This window comes from Corvus cornix, chromosome 11, assembly GCF_000738735.6.
Source record: "Corvus cornix cornix isolate S_Up_H32 chromosome 11, ASM73873v5, whole genome shotgun sequence".
NCBI lineage: Eukaryota > Metazoa > Chordata > Aves > Passeriformes > Corvidae > Corvus > Corvus cornix.
The window spans coordinates 10,931,836-10,950,671 of NC_046341.1; the positions used below are offsets into that span (position 1 = coordinate 10,931,836).

Here is an 18,836-nt window from a genome sequence, read left to right on the forward strand (position 1 = left end):
GCTCCACCCTGGAATTGCTTCCAACTGTCCCTAATCCTTTATAAATCTCAGAAAGAAGCCTGTAATTTTAATTTAAGAGTTTACAATTAATCTAAAATTCTAATTGTACAAAAATAGTTGAGGCTTCATTGATTGCATGCCTCAAAGCATATTAAAAACTACATTTAAAAGACTAAAGTCTTAAAAGATTGTTGTAAAGATTTACTTTCTTTTTCTACTAAATATATATTAACTGAAAAGAAAAAACACTCTTTGTTAAATTGGCTATTGTCCATCTGGCATTAAAAGCTTTTATTCAGATACAGAACACTACACCCAGATTACTATTTTGGTTTTAGAGCCAAACCAAAGCTGTTTCATTCCTTGGTCACCCATGTTGGAAGTACCACAGTGCTCTCATGGGGCTCAGTAAAAAACAACACATAAGGAGTCAGTGTCAGTATTACATGACTAAGCACTGACCCGTGAGGTCTGGAAAACCAAAACCGTGTCTCTTCAGTATAGAATGCTGACTATTATTCTCTATGTTGGACCCCCTTACCAGATAAAACTTCTCAGTGATTTCCCTGTTATTTACAGATAGCAGATATATTTTGGCATCTGGATGTTGCACATTCAATTTTTAATTGTGGGAGCAAGTTCACATTATACATCTGCCTCTCCCTCCACTATACCAACATTCAGGGCTTTTGCCTCTTGTTTTCTCAAAATACATCCCTCCAGCACAGAAAGTCAGCACGGTCCTCTCCTCTCTGCTTCAAACTACTGCCAGTTCCTCCCTTTCCTCTCAGATCCTGTTCTCAGTCCCTGCCCCTGCTCTGTCCACTCTGGTCTTTCTTCTGACAGCTGAATTACCTGGGCTCCACCAGGAGCACTGAGAGCCCTGTGCTTACACAGCCTTTGTCAAAAGAACAGACAGATGGATATGTCTGTGTACAAACACTGAAATAACACACATATACTTAACTCTCATTCTACTACTGAACTAATTATCAGTGAGCTGAGGAGCCAAAGCACTGTGGGAAGAATGACTATACCCATGTCTCTGCAGACAATTGCAACATAACAAATACAAGGTAGAAAGGCAAGAAATTCTTAGCCAATCTTTAAAGGAGTGGGGGATAAAGGCCCTAAATTTATTACTTGGAGGTAAAGTATTTCCCAGGAAAACACAAACCACAACGAAAAATGGCTCCCAGAATTACCAATAGGGGTTTTTACAGTCTTTTCTATCTTCTCTCAAGTGTTCCTCCTGAACTTTTTAGACAGTTGTCTTTTATCTATTTCAAGAGACAAAAGGTACAGTGGTGCTTAAAGCACTGGCAAAATCTTTGATATTCTAACCACCACAAATATCTACAAACAAAAGTGAAATGGACTTTTGCTATTAATTTTCTTAACTACCTTTAACAAATAAAAAATTTTCTTTTTAACCATATTACAGTGCAATTTTCAATGCAGTAAAATACTTTTCCACACTTTCCAATTTTATTTGCATCCAACTGCACACAACACTTTAACAGGAGAAAATTGAATAAAATGAATTTTACTGCAGGTGTATCAACAAAAGGACCAGGAAGGCATATCTCCTTCCCTAAGACATTACGGGTCAATGGAATACTCCTTTCATAACAGAAAGCTAGAGGGATGATCTTTCCGGAATTAAGAAATATTTTTAGTTTTTAAACAAGAAAACCATCACAAATAAAATAGAATTAACTAAAAGTCTAAAACATAATGAATTTAAAAGAAGTATGTCAGTGATTTGTCAAACTTCATGATCAAAGTTTGGTAATGACAAATACATTTCTGGAGTTCTAAGTCTTAATAGTAGGGAATACACCATTTGGATTAAATGTGGACTCAAAAAGAAGGGGGGGTGAAAAACTCCAACACATTCAAGATGCTAGAGAGCAAAGAGGGTTCAAGTTAGTTTGTGAAAATAGAAGCAGATTAAATATCTAGAAATAGTTTAATGAGTCACTATATACATGTGGAAGTGTTTCCATTAAATACTTATCTTTAACCACAAGCCAACCTCTGCAATGTGTGCAACCTACTTCTGGTTGGTTATGAAAATAATTTTTTGATGCTTCTCAAACTATAATTTGCTGGGAGAGGGGAGTGGTATAAGACTCAAAGTTCATCTTCATGCTGTTTTAAAACCCTAACCTTCAAGCAAGAGCTTGATCTATGGGAAACAGCTGCAGAAAAGTAAATCTGCCTTTGAAAGAGTCCAGAATGTATTTTTGTTAAGTATGTTTTGAAGTCATGGTAGGAAAATTAGTGAAAATTGTAAATCTCCTTGCAAATCTGGTCATGTCTAACTCAAAGATTAGGGGAAAAATTCCAATCTAATAGTAGGACCATGACAAGCCTAGTTAAGCATGCTCTAGGACAGAGCAGATGGGGCCCTTTGCTCACCTCCACGCGTTTTGGATTTATTGCATGCACCCAACACGTTTCATATTAGACACCCCTTGAATGTGTACTTGAGACAGCAGGGTTCAGCGCGCACTTCCTCTGCAGACCAATATATTATTCTAAATTGAGCTAAAGTGTTTCCGTTTCTTGAGTGATACAAAGTTTAGATTTGAATTTTTAGGCAGCAGACTTGCAGCCATTCACCACTTTTTTCTTCATATTAAGAAAAGCCTAAAAAAAAATTTTAAAAAATCTGGCTTACTGAAAGTAATTTAGAGTTTTTTGTTGGTTTTGCTTACAAAAATACATTTATATTATTGTAATAGCTTAATAGGAGAATGGATTTGATCACCTTATGTTAAGTATTATCATAGATCTAAATTATGGCTCATGATGTCATCTGAAGAGGGCTGCTGAGAAGGAAGATGCAAATTTTAAGATATTTTACTAAATTTCTCCCCAGAATAACAAAAACCATCTATAAAGCTAATGAAGAGAGGAACAGAAACATTATTAAATGTCTACTAGAAATGCTACAAAAAAACCCTGGTTTTCTTTTTACTTTGCTATACCCATTGATCTTGATTTACAAGTTACTGTAATTGCACATTACTATAAGAAATACCCAGTTACCACTTTCTTATATAGATTTGTGTGTGCCATAGGAAATACTCATGATAGTACAGGTACAGGAATTGATAGGACCGAACTTTTAAATTATAAGAAACATACTGAATGTGATGTTTCAGCACTTTACAACATTCATACAAAGCAGTAACACTACACCATTCCAACAACTGGAAGAACAGAGCTACAGAGTGGCTGAGTTTTGCATTAGAGTGGATGGATCAGTGGTGGGCAGAACCAATCCTGCCAGTCCTATCAAGCAGTCCCTGTACATGAACCACCACCTGCTGCAGGACTCTTAATGTCCTATTTTCTAGATGTTTTGCATATTGCTGCCACTGCTTTTAACATAAGGCCAGTAAGAGGACTCTGCTTACTGAAATGAGGTTCTGGAATACGGTATGTACAAAAGCATATGAAAAATGATTTTTTTTCTTTTTTTTATTGCCAAGTTTCTTTTTTTACAGAGTTTTCATATTTTATCTTCTAGATGGCATCCTCAAGATGCCCACTTTTAAAAGTTAGTGCAAAAAATCTGAACAGTAAAAAATATGCTAGAACTATATGTTTCCTTATATTGTCTTTCATTCCAAGTCAAAATGATAAAGGCAGTTCTGCTATACAAAGAAACCTAATAAAAGGGCCATTTTGAGAATACCCTCTAATACTATTTAGGAGAGTAATTTTTTTTCCAAGTAATTTAAAAGAAACACAAAGACTATGGAAATGCAGAAGAGATTAACAAAACACCTGGCCTACAGAGCTCAAATCTGTAGCTCTTCAAAAGTATTAATAAGAAAGTGATTTACACATCATCTTCAAAAGAATGTTTAATATATCCTTTGTTTCCATCTAAACATGCTTGTGATGTTACTCATTAAATAAACTAACTTTCTGATCTACCCTTCATATAGAATCCCTGAAAATACTTTAGTTACTCTATAAATTCCACTAGGGAATAAAAAACACCCTTATGATCTGGTAACTCAATCAACTACAATCTTCAGTATTTTGCAATAAAAATACTAAAGTTAGTCCCCTTCTTTTATTAAATACCTTCTGAATCTGTTGGCCAGCACAGCTCTATATGCTCAAAGTTTCCAGTCAGCAAGGATTAGATAAGAAGTTTACTTGATGCCCTAACTGCTATTGCACAAAAACAGATCACTAATAACCTTTCTAGGAATGTTTAGCTGCCATTTAAACTTCACTTTCATTGTCCCTCTTTCCCTCTAGACTTCTACTTTAAACCCTTACAAATACAGAAAAGGGAGGCACATCCAGACCTGTCAAAGGACCTCACATCTTAACACTTGATCTTTCCATGTCTGAACATACTTCAGAGCACAATTAGTCCAGTACTTTTACACAAGATACTTCCCTGATGACAGTGCACAAGATTTGATGACTAAGAACAAGGAATGGTATATGGTTTTTATGATGGCTTACGAATGTATTGGTTTTAGTATATAAACTGTGAAAGGTAAAGTTCAAAAGACTGTTCTGCCCATAAAGTTGGGAGTGTACAAGTCATTCTAGGGACATTCCACAGAATACCTCCTTCCAAGTCACAAACACGTAAGTAGGGAGTTCTGCAAGTGCTCTCAGTCTTCAAAGATGATGTCTGTCAAGCCAAGACACTGAACAGGCAAACATCATGTTGTCAGAGGCCTTGTTCTTGTTTTTGTGTGATTTATAACTAAATTTATTTTAACAAAAATGATAACCAAGAGAAACACAAGCCAAAAGAGAAAGCAACAGATTTTGTGTCAATAAACCTTAGCAACAGTTCTCACTTCATTTCTTTCAATGGATAAACCTTAGCACATGAGCTCAGCTGCTCAAGCAAATTAACTCAATTTAATTTTCTTTTTTTAATCCTCTACGCTTGAGACATTGAGACTCGTTCTTGGAGTAAGACAGCTCTGTTCATTATGATCTTAGTATAATCCCACTACTAGAAAATAGCATGTCTGAATATAGACATGGAAAAGTGTAGCAGGAGGAGAGAAGTGTCATGTATAAAATTGGTACTGTAAAACTAATAAAATATCCACAGGTTGGCATAAAGATTGAAACCTCAAGAACCATGGTACCAGAAAACTTTAAGACATTTATTCACATCTTACATAATACAGGAGCCACTTAATAAGCCAAGGTGAAGAACAGAAATTTATTTGTTGAACATGAGAGATGCTCAGAAAAACTGCATTAAGAATACAAAAAACATCTAGAAATACAAGGATGGGACAGATACAGCACAACTTCTTGCATGATCTGGGGCAATTCTGCTTATGGTCTGAAGCCTGACTTGGACTAGTAGTTCTGACTGCACAACAGACAGAAAAGGTGAAAAAAGGCTATTTCTTTCTTAGCTGTGAAGTGAAAGCAACATTAAGAAAAACAGTTCCCTAAAATACTCCGTAAGTAGGCAGGGTAGAAGGAATTTATTATATACTCCAGACAGATTTCATGTCTTTCTAAATAAGGAAATTCCCTAACTGGAAGGAAGGTATGGTAACTAATTTTAACATAAATGTAATTTTCTCTATTTTCAACAGAAATTTCAACTTCTTAGTCCTTAAAAATTACCAAGCATCAAGTAGATGTCTCCTTGGTGAAGTGGTATTGCTAATCCAGGTGTCTCTATGTCCCATGCTACCTTCAAGCCTACGTGCCAAACAGCTGGGTCTCTTCCCTTCAGTTCTTGTTCATTGCTTTCTTCTATGGCTGAATCTTGAGAGAGAGAGAGAGACCACAAAAATGAGAGAACAGGTAAGAATCATAAACACAGATTCTGGTTTAAACTTAAAGATACCCCATATTGGTACAATCTTAATAGGCTTAAAGATTCTATAATCTCAATTTTCTATAATCATCATCTCCAAATTCAAAATAGGTAAAAGAAAAAAAAAGCCATATGAGATCAAGAATTGTTTTGCAACCAACATTACCAAGACGAAAAGTTTATGTTAACTACCAAGCAAAGGCTAATCAAGTCAAGGCTTGTAATGGACTCAAGGTTTTCTGAAATTCTCAAGCACATGTAAGGGGAGTTTTAGTTAAGCTTCACTCAATTTAGTTTTTTTCATTACTAAAACTATAAGCATGGAAAAAAAAATTTTAAATGCAGCAACGCTGATATAACACTAGATAACTTCTGAAAGAATTTCAAGTCAAACTGCCAAAGCATTTTAGGAACAATTTCATTTGTTTATGTACTTGCAATTTCACCAAATCTTGATCTGAGGCAAAGTAAGGTGAAATAATGGTTACAAAACACAGTCTAGACCAGCAAAGCAAATCTTGGAACCATCTTTGTCATTCTTTTCTCAAAATTACTAGTCAAACATGCTAGATAACATGTGCAAGAGCCAATGAAGCTTCAATACATTTGTCACAACACTTTTCTTATCATTAAGCAACATGAACATGTTGAGCTTGGGGAAAAAATAATCCACTGCATAGAAATAGTATTTAGAGCTTAATCCCTCAGAACTGTTTTCATAAGCTTACTTCACTGCAGTATAAATTGAAAGATACAGTCAGCATTTATAACAAGGTATTTGGGAGCTATGGTGTAACAGTTTTACAGCTAAAGTAACAGCGCATTTTGACAGAGGAAGGATGAAGTTTTAATAAGCAGTTGGCACAAACCAGCAGTGAACAGTTAGAAATTAACTATGTACCATGCCCAATTCTTACTTACAACTTAGTAACTGTGTCCATTTCACTGTCCACTTGAAACATGCTTTCATGTAATGATTTTTAAAACTTTCGTCTAAATTTAATTCTAGAAGAAAAATATTAAAGATGTATAGCTCTTATTTCATGAGGCACACATGAAGTGTGACCACAAACTCACACTTTAAAAATATTCATGTCATTCACCTCACATGGTTACTGCAGGTTGTTTGGCTGGGGGCAGCCTTTAGAAAATTAAGACAATTAACTTATTAACTACTATGTCAATTAAATATTGTCTAAATTCAGGAAGCAGAGAGATAAAGCCTATTAAAGAGTCAATCTAAATGTTCTTAAGTGAAAATTCTTACAGTCTCTTAAGTTCACTCCCTTCACTGCTGCAGATCTCATCCCACTGAAGCTCTGGCTTGGGAGCAGCTCTAGGCCCCTCCATCAAGGAGCACACAAATGAGAAAACAAGAGCTAACAAATACTCAGAAAAATCAATACTAAACTCTTCAAGGGGCTTTCATATTTTCTACCCTGCTCAGATAAATCGTAACTTAATTTAAGAAAAATGTTTTCTGAAAACTGCAAATAGGATGGCTTTCAAGGCATTTTTAATGCAATACATCATGGATATTATAAAAAGAAGTAACCTTTCTGGGTTAACTCTCTCTGTTATGCTGCTTTCCCATTCACTTTGGCAGCAGCACTGTTCACAATATGGCACCAATAAAATATAGAACTACAATCAGAGACAGCAATTTCAATCAAAGTTTCCTGGGGTCTCCTCATAAATCCAGCACCTTTGGAATGTGCTCGTTAAAATGACTTATTTTTTGCAGTTTGATAAATTTTTTATTGCTTAAGTACTGAGTTCAAATACAGCTCACAGTCTCCTTTTCTCTGTATTCTCAATTATTGCACCTTATAATTATCAGCAGCAATTGAAACTGATTGCTCCTACCATGTTATTTTGGTAACAAATGGAAGCAAGCTGCTACTTGCTTTTAAATGCAAGCTACCCTGAAAGTGAGAGCAAGGGGTAAAAAAGACACCTTAACATTTGTGGCATATCCCCAGGTAGCACTGACAAACTTCTACATAAAAAGAAGTTGTTATTAAATTCTCTATGACACCTCAGGAATGACTGAATGCTGCATATTTATTGACATAATTACAATTCCCATTTAAGTGAAAACATTTGGATGCATCTAAATCATAAATATTTGAGAATAAATCATGTGGATGTTGTACATACCCATCACCTTAAGAACAAAAACTTATTTTGTAGTAAGCCATACAAAAATGGTCAAATATACAAGTATTTAATGGAAGGATAACAAAACTATGTGCAAATTTGAATTCTGGTCAGCAGAGATTTACAGACTTGGGCTTGCAAGAAACCTTTAAGCTGGCATCCCAAATAAAATGGTGTCATGAAGTAAAAAGCTTACCACAACATAACAACAATACCTCATCAAACCTGTAATTATAGTAGAACCATGAAAGAGAGAATGTAGCTGCAGAAAATTGGCCACAACACTATGCTTTTAACTAGACAGCTCAAATTTCAGAGATGTTCCAGCACTAAGATCTAATCTTATCAGGTTTGGGTCATGGTTAGGTTCAGAACAATATGAAACTCGTTTTCCTGGAACTACTTTGGTTATTGTTCCACAGCACAGAAAGTAAAAGCTTTGAAAGGTTTCTTTGCTATTTGGCTCCAAAATCTTCCAGAGTTTGAGACTTTTTTGATGCTCTGAAACCTAAATGATCTCTATTCAAGTAAAACTGTAACGCCAAATTATATCCTAACTTACACACCATTTCTTAAGACAATAGAATCACTGCCAACACATTGCTAAGAACAAGGACTGTAAGCATTTACTTTCACATTAAATCCAACTGACCATTGTTATATTATTTTTTTACAGATTGATTGATTTTTTCCAGAATGTAAAAGAAATTGGGCACATGTTCCTCAATCAAAAAATATATACAAATTATCAGTGTCTTTCAATAGCAATTTATATATGTCACATGCAAGAAGTAAAAGAAGCAGAACATGTTTTGCTTCTCAGCAGCTGATGGGAAAGAGTAAGTATCTATCCAGTTATTTCCTCTACCTCATTACTGAAAAGCCGTAGCGTAAGAGGTTAAACTCTATTAACATTTAAATTTTTCTTCTAACTGACATTCACAAAACCAAAAATTGTAAGATTTTGTCAACAATGTTCTTATCAATTCATGTTTGGAAAGCTGTATCCAAACATATCAGGGACAAAAGCACTAGAATAAGACCAAAGAATATTGTGTCATCTCTTCATACAGGAGAGGCTGTATTTGATCCAATCAGTGAGAACATGTTTACAAGAAACCCCACAACCTACAACAGTCTATTCAAGTGATGATTTCTTTGTAGACAACAGGGATTCAAATCTATTACTGTGAAAGTAAGTGGATCACTAAAAATTTGTCACTCTCAAAACACAATTCCAACTGGCCAGATGCTACAAGTTAGAGCCATGACCATTTCATGCACTTACTTTTAAAGAAATAAGTAACATAAAATTTTCTACATACCATTTCTGTTATTTCAACAAACAATATTTCTATTATATTATTGACATTAGAAACTATTCCAATCCTTCAAAAAACATCTACTCCATGGCTTTTATCCATTAAGGAGTACATAAAGAGGGTTATTGGTCAACTACAAAGTTAGATTGACTTAAATTCTGAACAACTTTTGTAGTTTCAGGATTTTTTTTAACATGGTGAGGAAACATACATCTGTAGTGCATCTCAATTATGTTTATTCTCAATTAAATGAAATAGCCATCATTAGGCTATGTGCCAGGATGTTGCTTCCATACAAACAGCATTTCACAGAAGAAACAAGCACAAAAAGTCTTTCAAGATCAGTCATCACTGCAACTAACAGTAAGTTCGTTAAACCTTTTAACATTACCTTGTCAGCAGACAGAGCCAGTTGTTTAGAAGTTCAAGAGTTAAACAGCAAATAGGCCTTACAGCAAGAAGACAAACTAGATACGGTAAAGAATCTAGAGAAAACTACTTATACAACCTCTAACACAGTCTGTGGGAAATTCAGGTAAGAGAAAGACGGACACACTTCTAGTATTTACATTTTTTTCCATCTCCTGTAAGTTAGTAACTGAAACAAGTCTCTACTTCAAAGAACATCTTTAGAACCAACTAGTGCTCTGCTACGTAATAAAACTTCCTACAAAACTTACAATGACCTGATGGAAATCTGGTCATTAGGAACTTTTCATGGATAAAATCCAATTTTTGAAAATGCCTTTATTCTGCTGGATTGAAATTCACTTTTATAACTGCAGCAGGAAATAAATACGGGTTATTAGCTTACTATATTAAAATCCTGAACAATTTTTTTACCTTCATGTTCTCAGGTGGTAGGGTATTTGTAAGCTAATGTGTTATTAAAAATGCTGAATTGGTCAAAATTTGAAATTCCTGTTCCTTGATACATTCTGAAACGTAAATTAATTCTGAATAGTGTTAGTGGCAGTATAATTGAACACACATTCTGTAACCTATTCAGTTCTGCATATGCACCACTCCCACTCATGCACTTCCATGCAGCATACACACTAATAGGAAACCTCTCAAACTTTTATGAGGCCCTATTCTCATCACTTGACAATCTACTCTTAACCTAATGTAATGTAAGTAAAAGCATCAAGCAAAATCTTTACCTTATTTTGTTGTTAGAAATGTACTTCATTTGAAGTTGCTTTGAAAGAGTTTTACACTGGAAACAAGAAAATAAACACTGATGCCAATTAGAATATCAGCTTGCTCCAATATCTTTATGTTGATGTCTAAATTTCTTTTCTGGCATATTGAAAACTGTTTCTACTCCAATTAATACTGATCAAAGTTTCAAACATGAAATTTTCATTATGGCATCAAACAATGAAAAAATAAACAAGAAAACAAGTTGTTTCAATTACAGTACTATGTGTTTTAATGCTATTTAATCCAATAAGTAGGTACAAAACAAATACTGATATAAAAATGTAAATGAAAGTAAAAAGAAAACCATATAAGCTGAGTTGTGCATCTCTAAACAGTCTGACAGAGCTGCCACAACTTGACTCCAAGGGCTCCTGCTGCCCAAAATCTGACAACCTGGGGATTCTGCATTTGCAGCAGGGTAGTTCAGCACCAGCCATGGAAGCCCGAGCTCCCACATGCTAAAGGCTGCCACAGACCCTCAGTGCTTGGAGCACCTCAGAGATTGGAGGAACTGCGAGCTGACAAAACAAACGTGCAAGACCTGGCAGAAAAGAGAATCAAGCCAGTTCCAGCAAATTTCAACGTGCTTAATTTCTGTTTGCATTTCCCACAGAATCACTGTTTTCTCCCAGGAAATTACTAATCCAGCATATCTACATCTTTTAAAGGAAAAATAGTTCCATAAAAAAAATTCTGATTACATCTACTCTCTTGATTATATATCCTGTAATGAGTCTGTGACAGTCTTTTTACACTACACTGAGAATTCAATGCTAATTCAATACTAAATGAATTAATGGAGTAAGTAATAATAAAAGTTATCAGCATAAAATTAAATATGTTTATGGAAAATAAGAGAAGTCAAGACATGATTCTACAAAGATATAAGAATATTCTTCAAAAAGATGTTGAGAACCTCATGTTTCAGAGTTATGGAGACCTGGCAAGGATATAGGAAATATTGAAAGTCTTTCTGAACTGCAGAAAACCATCAAAACATTGACATTATAGAGAACTGGAAAGAATAATAATAATATAAACGTTGATGAGCTTATAACCACCAGCATTGGAAAGCTGTAAACAGAAAATCAGAAAAGCAAGAAGACAATCTATTTCTCTAAAATCAAATCCTCTTGGATGCCCTGGGTACAAAATGTTAACAAATATTTACTGTCACTTCAGTTACAAAACCATATTCCCAAGCTGTAAATAGGATTCATTTCCTCCAATTTATGAATAAGCAGGTCATTGCTTCAAGGATACACAATGACAACCACACCCTGAACACAGAGATGGGAGTGAACTGCTTGCACACAGAGCTGTACTGCAGGACATTTCTCCATGATGCTTCATAGCCATGTCAGGCACCTGAATCTCCCTCTAAAGCTCAAGAACCCAACTTGAGCAATGCAAAACCAGCAAAATTTTAAGTAGTGACTTTTAATTTTTTTTTTTTTAATGTAAATGATAGAACAATCAATTTATTTACTAGAAAGATGCTGGTTTCTTTGTTTTCATGTCTATTTCCAAACCTTTCAGAAAAAAAATACAAACTTTTAATTGTAAGCATATTTATGAAAAAAGACCTTGTATTTGGCAAAAACATTAATTGTACATAGACATCAAAATAATTTTTAGTCTAAATATATAAAGTATTTCTGTCTACCCACATCAATCAAATCTTCTACAGAATTTGCAGTGGTTTTAAAACACCATAATTTTTACTTATTCAACTTGCTGAATAAAAGAAACAAAATCAACTCACAAGTTATGAATAAACATAGCAGCTTTCATTTTTGTTAATTTATAGCTCTCTGAACTTAAAGGGACTCACTTTCTTCCCCCTCCATAAGCAAACTTTATGTTAAAGAAAAAAGTTTTAAACATACTACAATAAATCCTCATACACAGTATTATTACTTCAAGTTCATGTTTAGGTTTCTTTAACTTAAAATCCTACTGAAAAAATATTTCTCTACAGTACTACTGAAAAAAATCCCATCACATCTACTTGACACCATTGACAAATACGACATAAAGAAGTTCATGAAGAAAATTACACTTTTATCTGTCAGGAAATCTCTTCTACTCAGTTTGCTAAGCCAGTTGATGTTTTATATCGAGGAAAATATAAAGAATATGAATTCAGCTGTATATTAAGTAAAAAAGTAACCAAGAATTTCAAAACTAGTAACAAAGACAATAAGAGAATGCACATGGGAGTATAACCTATTATTTTTATATCACAGTCTTTAGTCAAAACCAACTGAAGTCAACATGAATTCTTCCCATGTTCTAAAGCAAACCTCACAGGATTTTTGGAAGAAAAAAAATTCCTTGTCAATTATGAAACAGAACAGAACATTTGCAAATTCAAGATCAACTGTCTAAATTCTAATCTTATGTTTGCAAAACTGAGAGTCATTTAAACAAAAATCCAAGCCTTTGTTCAAGCACTGTTAGGAACAAAACAAACAAAAAATCCTCATGTCTGCTCTTAAATAATGATAAAAATGGGACAGGTACTTTAAACTAAAAATGAAATATTTAATGACGACTCAACTGCACTTTTACCATCACCACCCCCAAAACACTGTACACAAGTGGTTTTAAAATAAGCAAGAGCCTGCAAAGTCTGTCAGACAACAGTTGTTTTAATGCAGTGTCCACCCTTCCCAGCTAGGGAGATGTTGGCAACTCCTCCATAAAACACGCATTAACACTGCAGCATGCCTAGACAAAATGCATATACTTCTAAGTAAATACAGTGATACTTTTATCCAAAACCAACTGAAAATGATCTTTCCAAAGAAAAAAGAGTAGTAAAATCAGCATAAAGAAAAGCAAGTCTGTGTGTGATAAATAACACCATAAAAACGGTGATCTCAACTACAATGAAACATTTTACAGGATAGAAAACATGCACATGCATTAACCTGAGAAAGGTATTTGAAAGATTTTGATTTCCTGGCTCTTAGTCAGGGAGTTAATTATACCAATTTTTAAATCTACTTAGAGAACAACTGCTAAGCCAGCTGCAGTAAACACAGGCATTTTGTACAGGTTTTAGTGGAAATAAAGATAAGGCTTAAATACAAAAGGTACCACAATGCATTCAGAAGCATGTGACAAGTCTAGACCAGCATGCAGGTGTGCTTATGTACATACACACAAGGGAACAGAGGACAGCTTCAGGGATTTCAGATATTCTTGCGACTGTTCAAGTCCCATCACTCACCTTCACAGCTGTAACTGTACACAGCCACCACTGACCTTTCCACCAGATTCTCGTCATGGTGCCAGCTCACTGCCATGTTCCCCATTCCAAAGTAAGGTTCTTGTTTCAAGTACAGCATTTGTAGTGGATCCATATAATTTAATAAAGTCAAGTTATAAGATGTTCTGTTCTTTAGACTTCTGTCATCCTCTGGTACACAAACACCACTTTGAACTTTTGAAACAGACCCTTGCTCTGTAAGAGAAGTAGCAAAACTTTGCTCCCTATCTATTACAGTAGTATCTTTAATTTCTTTGGTCTCAAACAAATTTTGTGCTTGTAATGCCTTGACTGCTTCAATATGCAAGTAGTCATTAAGTCTCATTAATGCTTTACAAGCATCATGTATTTGAGGATTGCAATATTTTATATCATAACCTTCAGTAGGCCAAGGAACTGTAAATAATCTTGTGTTCAAGTACTTGTAAGTGCATCCCGGGTTTCCAATTAAAATACGAGACACTGGAGTAAGAAAGTCTTTTCCTTTGATCCTTACAAGATCTTGGAAGAAACAGTTGTGTTCTCGCAAGGTCAGAAAGCTTTCTTGTACCATTTGATGGAGCTCTTCAGGTACCATATCAGATTTCCTGAAAATCAGCTTGGAATACTTGGTCTTCCACTAAAGGAGAAAAAAACCCAAACAACAAAAATAGGAAAATAATTATTCTTTTTACAGGAGTCAAGATATTTCAAGACAAGGCAAAGCTGTCAAGTTAACAAGCATGAGTCTAGAATGTGGTGAAGAAACAGATGCCAGCACTTGTTAATTTTTTCTCATATTTCAGTATATTGCACAAACTGTGGATATGTATCACTGGCTTCAGCCAGAGAGCATAAGCAGGGCAAATCTCCAAATAAATAAATAGGAAGACTCCAGAAGAACTCAGTAGAACATATAACTCGTCTGATGAATCTGTAGATAATGCCGCCTTTAAGTATATAAACAATAGAATATCGAGCAGTAAGAAAGTGATTCTTCTTCTTGCAATGGTTGCAAAGACCATTCTGTTTCAATCTGATGTACAGAAATCTAGAGGGCTATGTAAACTCAAATAGTTTTATATAGCAATACTTTTCAGGGAAAAAATAACAACATCAAAATGTAAATTTTCAAAAAATCCGCTGCTAACATTCTGGTCCTTTCTATTTTTACTTTCCTTAGTGTCTGCCAATCAGCTCTCCTGTTTTACATAAAAGCTCTCTTTTGATAACAGAAAATGTCCAGACTTATTTTCCTCCCCAGCTCCCTACCTGTAATATCCTTTTTCCTCATATCCTCTTGTGACCACACCAGCTTTGGTATCAGCTGGAGTTCAGAATCCAGCCGTGTGTGGAGGCAACAACTCCCAGCAAGGTATAACACTGCTAATCAGCAGCTTCTTGCTTTGTATGCACAATAGTGGTTCCCACTCCAGGAAGGCTTGGATAATTTTATTTTGTTAATCTGGTTTTCTAAGGAAGTGAGTATCACATAATCACACTTTTTATTGGTTGCCTGTAAGTCTGCTTTAACTACTGCTGAGACTGTTTGGCAAACTGGAAAAAGGCTGGAGAATAAGTGCTTAAGAAGAGTGAGTTCTTATGTATTTCATTAAAATTAATAGATAAATAAAAGAAACAGATGCAAACTAGTGCCCCCAGTAAGGGAAGGGTGGTAATGTGAGCGTATCAAGTATCAATTAGCACTTGTGAAGCTCCCAAGCACTCACCACACCTATTTCCTTTTCTCCAAAAATTAATCACTAGTCTGGATAAAAGGTAGATACTGATGGTGGTGTGGGGACACATATTAAGGTAAACTGAAATCTGAAGGCATTAGGCAACGGGGCAAGAGCACATGGATGCACAAAACTGACCTGTCAAAACTTCTACTGGTCTAATAGCTTATGTTCAAAGTGCTTTTAAAGAGACAAATAAAAGTCACCATCACAAAGCACCACACTGACCTACAGTCCATCTGTGAGCTCCTTCTGGTACAACTCAAACCCACTTTACTAGTACTATCTACTTCCAAGTCTCATTCAAACCCGTCTTTCAGGAAATTAATTTCAAAATCCAAAGGACGTGCCCTTAAAAAACACAAACCAGGCAGTTAGTATGCACATTTTCCACTGCATGAAAACAGACTTTTGCATCATAATGCACTGTTATCCTACAACACTGAAGAGCTGGCTTTATAGGATCATTTGTTTCTACTAAAAAGGGGAACATAAAAGGAAGTCTATTTTAAAAATAATCATTACACATAATAAATCTTGGTTTATCTATAAACCTCACCACCATTCCTTGTGAAATTTTTACAGTGAAGCTAACTCCTTTTCTTTATCCATTCTTATGGTTCCAAAAACTAGCTTCCTAGAGAGAGGAAAAAAAACCTGTAACAGTATCTACAGATAATAATTTCTGACAATTGTATTTACATGCTTAGCTTCAAACATCAAAGCTTCAAAAGAGTCCCAGATCTGTGTAAAGGTCTCTCTACAATCCCAGAACAGTGGATCCCAGCTCTCATTCAAAGAAATGAATTCAAACTTGATAAACTAAGTTCACCTGAGCTTGTCAAAAGCCTGAAATGATTCCTTTAGAGGTCCTGAACTGCCCCTTTTGTTTCTATCAGTGCTGCATATGTCCAGCCTTTGAACAGTACAGTGAAAAAAATCCTTAAAAACAACACCTAGTGAAATCAGTAACTGTAAATGTAAGACTCTGCAGTCAGATGTGTAGGTACAAGCTGATGGGAATCATAAATATTCTTTCACAATCCTACTTAATAATGACAGAATATTATATATTGTGACATATAAAGATTATTACTTCATTATTTCTTTCATTATGCAAATGCCCTGTATGAAAGAAAGAGCACTAACAGATGCTATAGCAGTACCCCAGTATTTCTTTAAATAATTCTGTATACTGGACATAATCATACCACATTACATATGCTATTATGGTATATTTGAACAGTCACTAATACGATACATTTTTAAACCATTTATATGAAAATATAAATACAGTGAATTTCTGACATGAATCACACACACGAAATTCCTAACAATTATTAGAAACAGAAGGAGGGAAATAACAATATGACGTAAAGCAATTAAACGCCTGAAAACATGGACTAGAAAGGAAGAACACAGATTTTTACAAAGGTAACAACATTGTATTTCCCTCCTGAACTGCAGAGGTAATGCCTTGCACATTTAGTTGCCAGCCAAGTCAGAGGCATGTTACCTTTGGGTTGTGCTTTAAGATCACATGCTTAAGAACTATTTTATCATTAAGGTATCTCAAAAGAAATCAGGAAGTGGAAACAAATTTCCAACACATCACATGAAAACAGCCTGGTCTTCTTTAAATCCCCAGCCAGTGCCCGTACTGTGCCCTCCATAAGGAAAGAATTACAGGATCAGAACACGGGGTGAGTGCTGGGTTCACACCAGACACCTTGTTGTTTCAGGGGGATGGGGAAGGGCAGTAATCATGTACTCTGTGTTGTAACTCTGACAGCCAGTATTAAAGGTCAACCCACTGTTCACTCTGAAAGGAGTGGGTGCATTACAGGCAACTACAGGACAGAAAAAAAAAGCATGTTTGATGCTCAAATCATCTTGTGAATGTTACACACAAGACTTTAAATATGCTTTCACTTCTGCTGGTGATGCTCAACACAGAGAATCACCCTATGGACTCGCGTGACAGGATAAAGTTAGGAATCAGCAATAAGGACCCTTGATAAGCAAACTACCATGTTCATCATGAAATGATAGTCTGCACTTCAAATATTTGGGAATTACCTTGCTACAGCCCTTTCTTGTTCAGTACTGGCTTTAAACACTACATTGTTTCAGCTCATGGCCTGGGGCCCATTTCCAAAACCCTTCATCAGGCAAAACACATTGAAAGAGGATGTCAGTGGAAGTTTTGCTTGTGATGGAATTTCTTACTTCTGTTCAGCCTGTACACTTCCATACCCGACAGGATATGGCAGATTTTTTTTGTTGCATCCTACCTAACTTTTCCAATTTGTTCAAAGAATACTGTTTTGTAAGAGGTGGATCCTTCAAGGAGCAGAGCAGGTCTGTCCAGGAAAGACAGACTATAAAACGAAACTATATGTGATATTTTACTTTGCCGATTTGTTGTCTTCAAGCTCTCACCCTTCTTTGCCTCTCCAGCTGTAGTGCATTTAAGCATCATGGAACTTTCAATTTCTACAGCTGTGATTGAAGTAACATTCCATAACCACCACAGAATTTAAAAGGTGTTTGTGATGCTTATGGTTATCATATATACTTAAAAATACCTAGTATGCACACAAACACTACATAAAAAGTATAATTCTATATTTGCAAAAAGAATTTATCTAAACTTAATTAAAGCTTGAACAGGTGTGATTTTACTGCTTATCTTGTTCCCATTGTCTTCTACATTTATGGGTTACTGACCCTGAGCAAAAGAGATGCCACTTGGGCAACCTTGACTCCACCTTCTCTTTTCACATCAACTCCACAGGAAGGTGAATTTACAAAGATGGGGAAAAAAAAAAAGATGCTGGGCAAAGCAGCTCTTGGCAGCATCTGAGATAGAAGAGAACAAACAGGAGGGAATGTAACAGGACTAGGGAGGAGAAAAGACAGCTGCCTGATTCTTAAAAGGGGGAAGAGTTTCTTCATAAGCGTAAGTTTAAGACTGAAAGGAACGTATTTGGGCTTTTGTGTAAAGAAAGAAGAAAAAAAAAAAATCCGTCTGTTTTGCTCTTATAAATTTTCCCAGCTCTTGTCCGCTTGCCCATCTTTGAGCCATGTATCAACACAGGGCAGGCACCGCTCCTGTGTCGTGTAACGTGAGCATGTTCACTGGAGCTGTTCAAACACCCAGGTGATTTCCTACACCTTTTTGTCTTACCATGATCCAATTTGATCTGATTGAACCTACCCTGAGTTCTGTAGCTGATGTAGAAAGATCCAAGATGGATGCAGAAAACTTATTAATTCATTATATTCTTCCATACACTCACTTGGTTTACTAT

The 18,836-nt window shown here is 35.4% G+C and overlaps 1 protein-coding gene across 4 annotated transcripts in view; it reads right to left on the minus strand.

The window, feature by feature from the left end:
* Positions 1–18,836, minus strand: part of FTO (FTO alpha-ketoglutarate dependent dioxygenase) — a 231,995-nt gene that overhangs the window by 171,861 nt on the left and 41,298 nt on the right. For all 4 annotated transcript variants that reach the window (XM_039558183.1, XM_019284214.3, XM_010396597.4 and 1 more), the window contains exons 3-4: positions 13,766–14,423; positions 5,644–5,787 (exon numbers count right to left, since the gene is read on the minus strand). In XM_039558183.1, the coding sequence (XP_039414117.1) occupies positions 5,644–5,787; positions 13,766–14,423 (802 nt within the window). The remainder of the gene's footprint in view (positions 1–5,643; positions 5,788–13,765; positions 14,424–18,836) is intronic.